Genomic DNA, 12,825 nt, shown 5'->3' on the forward strand with positions numbered 1-12,825 from the left:
GTTCAATGAAGACGAGCAGGGGCATTTTATAAAACTGAGATGGACACAAAATACTTGCATAGACTTGTATTTATTAATGAAATACAGTGTAGTTATTGCCTAGTTACGTTTTTAACTTTTTAATAACTGAAAAAAATTTCTATCATTCATTTTCTCTTTTGTAATATCTTACTGACGTGTAAAATAAACAATGAAATACTTCAGTCACTCTAAATGGTAAATATTCACATACACTATGTCAATAAATTCAGTCACTGATTTGATTGTACACTATGAAAAAGTACCTGTAAAGTATCAGTATTCCAAAAAGGGGTCTCAGTATGTTGAAGGGGCACCTACAAAGGGTCACATATTAAATCTGGAGAGAAGTAAAAATGTAAATGCTGTTTTCTTTATCTATTTAAGCCCCTCACAAATACAACTGGTCATGTTTGGAAAAATGCATGTTAAAAGTACATACTGCAGACAAAACTTAAGAGAACTGAAAAGACTACAGCAACAAAACTAAAGATTTAATCCGAGCCCTAAGCAAAGAAAACATTTACCATCGGTCTTTGGTTTCTTGGCAGTACCACATTTCTGTGTGCAATTTCTGTGTCAATCTGTAGCTCCCAGCATGTTAAACTGAGCTGCACCACAAGAATCCACACTTATCCCATGGAGGAAAGCTCCCAAAGCCAGGAAAAACTGACTTTAACCTGTCAGGAAATGAAACGTCAGCGTCCCTCCCCCTTCTCCGACCACAGAAATCCTCCCAACTCAGCTGGACAGCAGCCATCTGCTGAGAAAAGCCTCACTCCGAGTCTGTGCATTTGGCTTAAAAACTCCTGCTTCCATCCATTACTGACAGCAGTTGGGCTGCTTCTTCTTTGATGTAGTGTACAGATTGTTTGAATTGCTGTTAATTTCTGAGAGGGACACAAAGCTTTTCGTTAAAATATGTGACATATTATCATTGTCATGTTTCAAGACTGTCGGGATACTCACTGACAACGTCTCCAATTTGCCTTGTTCCACTTTTCTCCAACTCAGCAAGGACATTTGTCTCGAATGCCAGTGAGGCAACTCGAAAAAAGAACTCTTTCACGTTTTCCCCTGCAGGATGAGTGAGATGCGTCAGCGACTGCATGAAAACTAGAGTGGTGATAACTTTAAAATTTAAAAATGTTGCCCAAACTATTCACCTAATTTAAATGTGTACATATACGTATTGGCTCTCATAAGAACTTTTTCCATTAGACCGAAAGATGACACATTATGGGGGGGAAATAGCCAAAATAATTTTGCCTGTAGTGTCTTACCTTACAGAACAAATTATTTTATTTCAAACATACCATAACAGAACTCATTCAACAAAAATTGGACGAATACCTAAGAGTTCATTTAAATGTGGGAAAAAAAGGGAAAAATAAATTAAGTACATATCTGTCTCTGGGAGCAAAACAATATATAAACCTGCGCAGAGGTCGAACTTTCTAATAAGACCCTCCTTCTGTAAAAGGTGCTGTAAGTTAATAAAAGGCTTCCATTATTGTAATCATTTCACCATCATATACACTACCTGACATGGAAAAAAATGAATAAATAAAAATGACCGATATCTGGATTTAACTAAGAAACTGATTGGGGTTGCTTCACTTCAGATCTGGGTTTAGAAATGGGCACAAAAGTGAGGTCATCTGACTCCCTGAATTTACTGAATGACCAGATTTTTCCCATCAATACATTTTTTTCTTTCCTGATGGCATGGGCCTATTACAAGATGACAAAGCCAGGGTTAATTGGGCTCAAATTGTGAAAGAGAGGTTCAGAAAGCAAGATATATCATTTTTACACATGGATTGGTTACCACAGAATCCAAAGCTTAACTCCAGTGAGAATCTTTAATCTGTGCTGGAGAGGACTTTACGCAGCGGTCTGACACTCCCATCATCAGTAGACTTTCCATAAGCATATCTAAACAATGCCATGGCGAATGTGTGCCGAATGCGTTTTAGGGCCTTGAGAGTTCCCAAATTGTTGCCCTTTTTGGAGCTATAAATGACCGTATTGTTTTAAAAGAAAGGTGATTAGACAAAAGTGGGGTTATTTGAGGACTTAAATCAATTAAATACCAAGGTTCTCCAAGTCACTGAAAAGAGGGAGTGAATCTAGCTGAGAAGACCATCAAGAATTTTAAGAAACTTGGACCTAGAGTTTGATGACAGAAGTTGATGCTTTTTGGATGCAGATGACTATGTTCGTATTTACTTTAACTTTTTAGCAACAATTTTTGTCCTGCTGCTATGAAACTTTTTACAGCATTTAAACATGCAGTCTTCTAAAAACTCACCTGTCAGCGATGAAACAGCCCAATACTCCGCATGGATCTCTTTTGCTAGTTTCAGGGCATCTTGTTCGATCCGAGTATACTGAGCAGGAGACTGTCACACAAAGCAGAACACAAATCTTCATAATATATTTGAAACCCACAACTACAATCCATTATTGATTATTGAGAGCTGATCTGTTATTTAATATGCTGGAACAATGAAGATGTTCACAAAAGTAAAAAGTAAAAATAAAAATAAAAAAAAACTCATTCTAGAGCCTACAAACACAAAAATCTGTAAATTGAGATGATGTGGGAAGGAACCACAGTAAAATGTATGAATGTAGCTTTCTACCACTTTAACACTGATTTAATAAAACCCAGCTAACTAATAGGTTCATTTAATCAGAGCTACAACAATTAGCCAATGAATGAATAGGATTAATTATTTGTGGAATTGAGGGGCTTACGAGCACAAAAGTCACGTATTGTTTCAAACCTTTGCGTGCGAGTGGTGTCTGAGCATTTGCAACTTTTCTCAGTTTTAGATCGTTTTTAACTCAATATCTTTAGGATCTTTTGAACTCCCGGTTGGAAAAAAACACAACAGTCAATGAGTAACATACAGGGTGCTGGAAATCATTATAGACTTCACAAAATAGAAAAGCAGGGTCGGTACAGCTAAAAACTGAGTTAATAAAGTCTTAGGAATGCTGCTGTGTTCGTCATTTCTGCCTCAATCACATAATGCTTTTGGGGTCTAGTGAAGAGAGAAACATTCCTGGGGTTTGACCCACGACACACTCTTTGTCCTGCTGGCATCAAGCCAAACAATTCACATCTGAGTCCAGGAAAAACAACAAAAAATGTCTGAAGCCATGTTCACTTTAAACATGGAGGACGTACACTCAGGTCTTTTTTTGTGCCAACAAGGAACAGCTGAACAGCGGTGGGGTCGTTCTCTTTCAAGGCATCCTCAAGCCACTGCCTGCAGACACAGAAACATGGCAGTAAATCCACAAGGAAAGACAAATAAGTGTGAACAATATTCTCATGCTCAATTCCCTTACCTTGAATGGCCCAAAGAGGCTATGTCATTTACATCAAACACGATAATCACAACTAAGAAAAAGGAAAATATTACTTTAGTATTAGCAACAGGACACTTTTGACATCTTGTGCCCAGTTAAACAATACCAAAAATGGAAAGACAAATGGAAACACATGACTTACCCTGAGCTCCTCTGTAGTATGTAGATGCAATGCATTTGAACCTCTCTTGGCCTGCAGTGTCCCAACTGCAACAGAAAGAGATGAGCAACGTCACATTAAACCGTTTAATTAATTTCTTTGAAAGAAAAAGAAAAAAATACAGATCAGACTTACAGCTGCAGGCTGAAAGGAACACCCAGCACCTCAAAGCGCTCCATCTCAAAGTCAACACCGATCGTTGCCTTGTAGTTCTTATCGAAGGCATCCTTGCAAAATCTAATAAGACAAGGACCATAACTGGTTCACAGTGATAACATCACCAAGGAAGCAATAATGAAAGTGTGTGATGATTCAGATCAAAAGATATTTCTGATTAGGCAATAATCAAGTCACTGATCAGAGGGAATAAATACCTTGAGTTAACCTTGAGTTTCAAAGGAGAAGTTAGTACTTTATTAATGGGAGTCTTGAAACATGGGATATTTTGGAACCAGGGCCAAGTGGCCATTGATACTATTGCACTTGAACATGACCATGATAAGATTTTTTGTGTATTATTTGAATGTTATGAGCATCAGTGTGATGAGATTTCTGCTTTGAATCTGCATTGCACCACTGACAGTCTCAGAAAGGTGAGGTCAGACAGCCTGTAAATGCTACGCAGACCATTCAGCAGACCCACTGCCAACAAATCCTCATTACTTGCATAGTGGGACTGTACAGCGAATTTGAATGAGCTGTGAAGAACAGATGAAATGAGTGGCTATCAAGCTCTGGAGAACGTAGAACAGGCCAGGTAGAGAACACAGTAGAAGCAAGGCCGAGCAAGGAGCAGCAGCACTCTGAAAGCCATGCAAGCTCAACGGAAACTCACTCAAGGCCAGATTTTGCTTTGCTACCTCCCAGATGGTCCAGCATTTCCAAATTCAGCTAGCAGCAAGTGAGCTTCTTGTCAGTTTGCAGAGTGCCACAGCCTCTTGGGACTTTAAAGGCACTTCAACATTGGCTTCTTCTGACATCAAATCACTATAACCCTTTTTACAACAAAAAATTCTAACATTTACTTTTTAGTGCATTTGGAAAGTGTTTATTAGCATTAAATTCTGCAGAGTCAAATGGGTATTTATCAACGTCAGCCCTGATAGGAATTGATGCAACAACCTGGTGCATACAGATAATTTTCACTGATGATGGTGGACTGTGAAACTTGCCAGTTACCAGAGACGACTAAACAATGAAGCTTAAACACAGAAGAAAGTAAAAGATTACAGTGGAACATTGGCGAGTTTCAAAGCGCTAAAGACAGCAGGGCCCATACATAATCATTGACTCTCATCACACTGACTCATTATGTGCTGTCTCTCCTTTTTCACTGGCACATTTTGTGTAAAGAGCTCTCTTTGCTCCCGTTGTTCAAACTAACCAACATGTAGTGAAAGTCGCCAAGCAACAAGACAATCACTTGACCTGACTTTCACATAACAAATGAATGAATGGGTTTACCTATTAATCAGGCAGGTTTTCCCCACAGCCAGATCACCCACCACGATGACCTTCGAGATTTTAAATCTGCTGGCAAGAATAAAATAAGTAGATAAATAAGAGTTGTTCAGTGCATACTTCATAAATCTAGGTGTCAGTACTCACCCCACGGTGCCAGTTCGCTGCTCCTGGCAAGCGGTCTTCACTTTATTGTGGAAATCATCCTTAGTGTCGAGAGCTGCCTCTTTCCTGAAGAACTAAAGAAAAGCAGCTTTGAGAGGCTGTTAACTGGGACAACAACCAGCAGACAACACTGACTGGTTTTACCTGAGGGAGCTGAGCGATGATTCGGTCCCGACGAACCGGAGGAAGAACACTCATGCCTGAAACTCTGACAGACATGAGGCCTCAAGGGAGTGCTCACTGGACAGAGAGACAACTTATCAATCAACCAATCGATGATGGTAATTCAAAATAATCTTATTACAATTCTGGTTTCAAAGTCCAGACATTAGGCCTTTAAGTAATAAAAAGGGCCATTAATTAAACTTAAATCTAGTTTCATTAAGATTATACATGATCACACATGTTAAATTCACAGTTTAATCAACTGATCATCATCTAATCATAATCGTCTTTGGGAAACTGAAAAATTTCCATCAGCATTTTCCAGGTGACATTGTCAAATGGTTTGTTTTGCAAAGAATCAAAAGCCTGCAAGAGTTGTGAAGCAGAAAAAGCCTCAAATTTGTCATTTTAGGTGAAAAAAATAATTGCAGATGCGACGGTTTCAGTGTTAAATAAGACATCTGAAGACGTTTGTCTTGGTTCTGGGAAACAAATCAGCATTTTTCATTTTATTTAATAGAAAGATACAAAATTGTTACTTAAACACAGTTGTCAGATGAATGAAATCATGAAGAATAAGTCATAATTCAGAGCTTACTTAAGAAAGCCAAACATCACCCAGTTTTGGTCCCAAACATTAAACATAAGCGTTTAACCTTTTGTAGTTACTCAAAACAGCAGTTTCCTGAATGAGATTATTAAGTGTTGATGTTGTCTTACTGCCAAAAATAATTTCCTAAAATACATAAAAGTTTAATCATATTCGCATTATCTGTTTGCATAAGAATAGTGACAAAAACCCAGAATAAAACCCAAGACATAGTCTTTAGCAGGTTTCTATTCAAAAGGACATGCGATAAGGAAGCTCGTGTTGTCCTCATTTTATAAATATTTCATATCCCCAGGCCACCAGAGAATAAACAGCAGGAAACCCCTGAAATGCAAATGAGTCTGTATCCTGGCACTCAGTTTGGACTCACAGTGTGGACTGCCCAGAAATAGACGCAGCCAGTCAGAGACATCGTTTGTTATCCATGAAATTAAACCGAGCCAGACAACTGTAATCAGTACTGATCCACTTACTGTCCGATCTAATCCTATTGTTCATCAAAGCTCCCGCTAAAGAAGAAGTTTAATTTCCTTCATTTGTTTTGATTCCGTACACAACTGAAACCTGGCGACCGTAGATTTAACAGAAACTATGGGTGAATTATTGAGGCTACACAGAGCAGCGAGTTGAACAAAGTAAACTTAGCGCCGTAAAGTAAAGTAAAGCGGCGCGTTCGAGCGGTAGAGATGTTACAGGATACCTCAGCGACTCGAGGTGGTCCGCTCCACTTCTCTTCTCTCTTCTGCTTTAACTCTTCCTCTCAGAGACGCTTCTCACGGTGCACTAACACCGATCAGACCCATTTTAAAATGGTTAAAGTGTGAACATTTGTGGAGCTGATGTCGATCCACGGAAGTTGAGGGAGCAGCAGGCTGGAACCGAGCAGCTGCTGACTCAGTTCCCTGGATTCCGTCTTTCCTCCCACATTTTCTCTGCTCGGTCCCCTGCTGGTGGAAATGAAGAATGGTCGTCTCTATCTATCTATCTATCTATCTATCTATCTATCTATCTATCTATCTATCTATCTATCTATCTATCTATCTATCTATCTATCTATCTATCTATCTATCTATCTATCTATCTATCTATCTATCTATCTATCTATCTATCTATCTATGTTTGATAAATAAAAGGACAATAAAACCTGATATAATGTGGAACTGCTATCATTAGCACTATATAAGTTTCTAATAAATTACTTATATCAAATAGAGTTTTGTTTATTCAGTTTCAGCTGTTGTACAGTTTTTACATGTTTAAAAGTCATTCAGTCCACTTTCTGCCAAGCACTGCAACACTAATGAACATCTGTGAAAAATAGTAAGGTTAAGTGAGGTACTCTAACGTGGTAGTTTGAATGTCGGTACTTTTGCTAAACAATACCACAACAAGTTTCAGGAGTAGGCTAATACCGTAGGCAGTTGGCCACTTGAGTTTATAGGCCATAGGATTTAAGCTAAATTCAGACTTTTAGTTGAAACTGACTGACTGGTGAGACTGTTAAAACAAAGACAAATATACATCATGTGATTTTCAATACTTTTTATTTCATGGTCTCACTCAATGATCAAAAAATATGGGACTCCTTAAAATCACTTTAATACAGTAAACATTTTACACTATTTTGGTCATGATCAAATGATTTCACTTGTCTCAAACATTTCTCGACTTAACATCATTATTGTGAGTATATCTGCACTTATTCACACATTACTGTTGTCTCAGCGTTTTTTCTTTTTTTTCCCCAAAGGCACAGTGGTAAAGGCACTATTGTGCAGGTCAGATGCATGTCTGCTCCGAACACATCTGCTTTGACTTTCTTGGCATCGGCTGAAATATAAAATGAAATGTACTTGTCATTAGATTTTTTTAAATGTCTTCATCAGCACTTATGACTTACAGAATAACCAGGAAAAGTCCACCAATGGTCAACATCTATGTGTACTTGTTTTGAAATATATCAAAAAGAAATGCACACTAGAGGACATTACAAAGTTTACGTTTTACAAAGTTCTATGCAACCATTATTCATAAGAGAAGGCAGAGGAGACACATCTTAATCTGATCCAACAATTTTAAAAATGGATCCTCTTTGTGAACATATCATTTTGCAAATAAGAGACACGATGTTTAACTAACTAGTTGTGATTGTGCTGCTGCCTGCTCATTGTAAGGGCTTTTTCAGGGATTCTGGAGAGCAGCTGTTAGATGGCGGGTATCCATGGATATACCCACAGCTGTGTCAAATGTACCAGTTCTGTCACAGACCAGTCTCTTCAGTCATGAACAAAGGCTTCATAGAGACAGTGGTGCACCTATACACATACATATATAATATTAAACTTAATATTAAACTGGCATGGAGAAAACATTAAACCTGGAAAAACACACCGCAGATTAAATATATATATATATATATATATATAAAATTTCCCATTTCAAATTGAAGTATTGATGTGTTCATCTCATATACTTTGATGGACAAGAGAAGAAGTTTGACTTTACCATAAATTATCTGCATTTCTGCAGAGAGGTTAAAATAATGATATGAACAATGCCTCCTTAAGAATCAAAGCATTAGTTTGAGATTTTAAGAGAATTTAATGAAAAAACGACTACATTATCAGTTGAGAGTTTCAACTGTGGGCTGTGGCTTCAACTTTGAGGCAGTTAATCAGCTGTCAATCTTATTTTTTAACCCTTAGCAAGAAACATGACACGCACAATTCTGTCTACAAACTCCATCTCTTTAAGGTTGTCACAATTGAACACATTGAACTTTTTGAAAATTTGTCAGCTTAGCTTAGAACTGAGGCTTCATTTAAAGTAGCGTTGCTTTTCATTTTACCCAGTAAAGTGACATTTCAGATTTTGCAACATTTGTAAAAAGCAGCCCCAGAAAAGGCTGCTAGTTGCTTCATTAAGATTTTTTTGGAGTTTGTTCTTTGGCAGTGAGATATAACAAGGGGATCTTTTGTCACTGGGAATGATGTCAGTTATGCTCTGAAAAAGACAAAATGTGTAAACTCCCACCTTGAATAAAAACATTGTGCAGTCCTGTAAACCCTCCCCAGTTAATCAGTGAGAAACTTCTTGGAGTTGTTGTTATGGATCCCATTCTGTCCCACGTAGGCCTTACTCCACGGAAAGAAGTCAGCACGGAGCAAACGGTAAAAATAAACAAGGATCATGGTATTCATTGCTAGCATGGTGACGAGAAAATATCCACCGTGGTCGAGCCACGAGTAGTTGTCCACAATGTACCAAGTGAGGTAGAACTGGGTGCACTGACGAAACAGGATGTAAGTGACGAGGTTGAGCAGCTTGTTGATGTAGTACATGGAGGAGGATTGAGCGCCCGCCAGCTTCAGCATCAGCCTCAGGTGCAGGGTGACACTGTTGACCTCCACAAAAAGTGCGATCACTGCACCTGCTACATACAGCTCAGTGAAAAGGGCGTACAGGAAACACCAGATCACCTGAGGATGAAACACATGCAGGGAGGTGACGATTGTTGTACTTGTACAAGCAATATTAAAGTGCATTAACAGGTTAACCACGTACAATACCACTCATTATTTAAGATAAATCTAACTTAATTTCATCAGCTATAATCATTCTTGGCTCAGAGCATACTGTATCTATTACTCTGCTCAGCTGAGGCTGTTCTGACAACATCTATTTTCTTCTCTGGATTTGTTTGGTCAATGAAACTTGATTAGAATTTGTTTTAAAAAAAATTTTAATTGAAAATGAAAAACGCTGCATACATTGAATGTTTCAGCCTAGATGTAGAGCACAGAACATATAGCAGGATGAGAGTTACGCGATAATTCAACATCACCTCAGGCAAAATGATATTTTCTCGAAAATATTTAATGATATTCTAAAACAAACAAAAAAACATGATTCTCTAATAACCCTTTACTTTCACTTTCTCTTTTCCTGTTTGTGGTGCACAAATGTAAAAAGGCTAAAAACTATACTGGTTAACCTGATCTGACTGGCTAAACCTCACATCGCTGCTCTGTTGTGTAGTCTAAACCAAAGATGCAGCCTTGTTTGAGTTAAAGGGAAAATATGACAACAAGCATGATGTCTTACCAGCACATGATGGAGTAAGAATTCCCAAGATCCTCTCGCATGTCCTGTCAGGATAATATCACCTGCGTCTTGCACAAAGTATCCTGAGAGGAATAAAACATGTGAGATACTGTAACCAGTGTTACAAGCTCTGTTGCAGATAGACAGTACATCTATCGGTGTTATCGGTTTGGGGCAAAAGCTAATGGATTTTAACCTGTTTTTAAGCTTTGTTATGTTGATGCAAAATTCTGAGTTATAACTACAGTCAGAGCAGAAAAGCAAAGACCACATGCTTTGTAAATTTGTTTCTAAATCATTTTGATCCATGGAAAATGTACTGATTAAAGCAACCATAAAAGAAAACAGGTTGGCATTCTTTGGTTTTCCAAATTGCCCTTTTCTGTTTAGTATCATTATAACCTGAAATGTGTACTTTCCAAAATATTTTGACATCATTTGGACTCATCAGGGAATAGAAAACAAATCCTTAGCAAATTACTTGATAATGATAATTGTTAGTTGCATTCCTAACTGGGATGAAAATGTCATCAGCCAACAAATTAAGTCAGAGAAGATGTTCATAGAATTTCTTCAGTCATTTGAAGACAGCATCTGAAGACCTTCTTTAGCATAATGTAAGGTCATGCAGCTCACTACAGTTTGCTGCAGATTAACTGCACACACCTCTATACACACCAGACCAGTTGGTTACGTGTTCTGCCTGCTTTACAGGAGACATCAGATTACTCATAGTTGACCCCTACTGCTCAAAATCATTTGCAGGTTTTTCAACTTTTAGTTGAACCCAAAAGTCTGACTGAAATAGTTTATTTGGTTGGTTTAGGGTCATCCAGAGACATGAGGACTCCATGTTGTTGAGCTTATCTGACAGCAGAATGAAATGTTTCTTGTCATAATTTTTTGAAAGATACAGAGTAAACAGTTCTTATTGGTTATTAAACCGCGTCTACCTGATTCAGCTGGAGGTTTTCTACTGTCTAAGAGTCATTTTCTGCCTCTGTGTGACTGACACTTTGAGGTTAGTGAGACACATAACTAGCTGCTTTGTTAAGATACATGACTTTCAGTTGTTAGGGCACATCTCCACAGAGTTGTGTCTTCATGGTAACACTAAAAACAAACCCCAGACCACTGAGACCTCAGAGGATTGTTTTTGGTGACCATGGCAATTGAGAAGAGCCGCCTGTTTCACTGTTTTGAGAAACAGGTAAGAGGGAGGAGCTGCTGTTTGCTTCTTAAGCATCTGGTGATAAGTGGCAGTTTTACACCTCCAGGATAATAGGGAAAGAGGAGGAGGTTCAATTTATCGCTTCTCACGTTAAGCTCTCATGCAGTAGTTGTGCAACAACTAGGCCGTTTATGCCCGACAGAGAATTCACTAGCAAACATTCACATATTCTGATCAAATAATTGACTAAAATCTTTTCATTCTTATAAGCAAAACTTTTTCTAGTTTCTGCCTCTCATTTGTGAAGATTACATTTTTCATATATATATATATATATGTGTGTGTGTGTGTGTGTGAGTGTATTTGAGTTTGCTTTGGGAAATTCTAGCTACTTATTTTCACTATTTTCTAGATAAAAAAAAAACTCAGATTTTGTTCAAGAAAATGAAATTATGAACATTGAAGTTATAATGCATTTACGTACCTGTAGAGACACAGATGAGCAGGTAGGACAGAGGGGTGTGATACGAGTGGATGTTGCTCAATGTCTCTGGCCATATCACCACGCTGGAGAAGGAAACATATTATGGATAGACGGCTCTGTATATGTCTCATTCAGACATACATGGGCTCACTCCTGGAGAGAAAAGCCTGACTAAGCAGACACATTCATATCAGCTGGTATGGCTTCTTATACCCCTGACCAACTGACATCCCTGCCTTCAGCAGATGTTTAAGTGTTTTTATTCTTTAATTTTATCATTACATACTGTTATTGTAAATGTAAACATTGCCTATTTCACCTCCATAGAGCTCTGAATGACTGGTAATTCATACTTGCACACATTCATCGCAGCAGACGCAGTGTGAGATTGCAAACAACTTAAAAGTATGACCTTACTCCCACTTCCTAATGTTAAAGGGTGAGTCATAAGCATAGACCCGCCCAAAAAACTGTTTCTCAAAATGCTTTCACAGGAAGCCAGCAGGTTTTTCCAGTTGATATATCTGCAGACCAAGACTTCTGGCTGAGATTTTAAAAAAAGAAAAAGAACCATGTTTGCTCTCAAACTTCAGAGTTTCTGGATTTAAATGCAACAGTACATACAGCAATAAGAGCTTTGTGGGGCTTTTACTCTACAGAAGCATTTCCCTCCCCACTTAAGAATGCCATTGTATCCTCTGTCCTTCACCCAGTCTGAACATGCCCTTCTTCTCCTGGCTGCCACAGGCTGTCACTGCTCCACACACACACTCCCACACATTACACATCATGTGGACTGTGAATAGACAATGCTGTCTCAGTGTGGATGGAGGGGCAGAGAGATGTTTACTCTGGATGAGGACTTACCAGGTCAGGGCCCAGGCTCCAGTCAGCAGGGAGTGCACCATAGAGACGGAGAGATTCTTCCACTTCCAGAAGCGGAAGGCATCCTGTCTCACCACCTTGGGCACGGGCAGCCTCTGCAGCAGCCGGTGAACCACCCTGAAAAGCAGAGAACACACCAGGACCGACAGGCCTGGGTGACTCTTCAGCACAGGAAGCAAAGCCTCCATCCTCACCTCCCCGCCCTGGTGTATCTGGGT

General features: G+C 38.7%; 2 protein-coding genes across 3 annotated transcripts; both read right to left on the minus strand.

The window, feature by feature from the left end:
* Positions 1-136: 136 nt before the first annotated feature.
* rab34a (RAB34, member RAS oncogene family a) lies at positions 137-6,889 on the minus strand. 2 transcript variants are annotated; one of them, XM_072392194.1, is made up of 11 exons: positions 6,664-6,889; positions 5,333-5,428; positions 5,171-5,262; positions 5,027-5,095; positions 3,698-3,799; positions 3,545-3,609; positions 3,382-3,433; positions 3,218-3,299; positions 2,333-2,423; positions 988-1,095; positions 137-908 (listed from the first exon to the last, which is right to left on the minus strand). In XM_072392194.1, exons 2-11 carry the CDS (start codon positions 5,405-5,407, stop codon positions 841-843), a joined length of 804 nt encoding a protein of 267 aa, XP_072248295.1. In that variant the 5' UTR covers positions 5,408-5,428; positions 6,664-6,889; the 3' UTR covers positions 137-840. The 2 variants fall into 2 exon arrangements, with proteins under 2 accessions (XP_072248295.1, XP_072248296.1); XM_072392195.1 differs by having other exon boundaries at positions 139-908; positions 5,027-5,092.
* Positions 6,890-8,544: 1,655 nt separating this feature from the next.
* On the minus strand, positions 8,545-12,795 carry tlcd1 (TLC domain containing 1). The gene is made up of 4 exons (XM_072392200.1): positions 12,590-12,795; positions 11,723-11,805; positions 10,068-10,150; positions 8,545-9,442 (listed from the first exon to the last, which is right to left on the minus strand). Exons 1-4 carry the CDS (start codon positions 12,793-12,795, stop codon positions 9,038-9,040), a joined length of 777 nt encoding a protein of 258 aa, XP_072248301.1. The 3' UTR covers positions 8,545-9,037.
* Positions 12,796-12,825: the final 30 nt, after the last annotated feature.

The sequence above is a fragment of the Leuresthes tenuis genome, unplaced genomic scaffold (genome assembly GCF_036924035.1).
Source record: "Leuresthes tenuis unplaced genomic scaffold, fLeuTen1.0.hap1 SCAF_9, whole genome shotgun sequence".
NCBI lineage: Eukaryota > Metazoa > Chordata > Actinopteri > Atheriniformes > Atherinopsidae > Leuresthes > Leuresthes tenuis.

Excerpts from the sequence above, each read along its gene's own strand:
- tlcd1 (XM_072392200.1), bottom strand. The coding sequence starts at position 12,795 with ATGGAGGCTTTGCTTCCTGTGCTGAAGAGTCACCCAGGCCTGTCGGTC. Across the intron at positions 11,806-12,589 it reads GGAGCCTGGGCCCTGACCTG|CGTGGTGATATGGCCAGAGA; the intron begins GTAAGTCCTCAT and ends TTCCTTCTCCAG. Across the intron at positions 10,151-11,722 it reads GCTCATCTGTGTCTCTACAG|GATACTTTGTGCAAGACGCA; the intron begins GTACGTAAATGC and ends TATTCCTCTCAG.
- rab34a (XM_072392194.1), bottom strand. The coding sequence starts at position 5,407 with ATGTCTGTCAGAGTTTCAGGCATGAGTGTTCTTCCTCCGGTTCGTCGG. Across the intron at positions 3,434-3,544 it reads ATACTACAGAGGAGCTCAGG|TTGTGATTATCGTGTTTGAT; the intron begins GTAAGTCATGTG and ends CCTTTTTCTTAG. Across the intron at positions 909-987 it reads GCAAATTGGAGACGTTGTCA|AAATTAACAGCAATTCAAAC; the intron begins GTGAGTATCCCG and ends TGTCCCTCTCAG.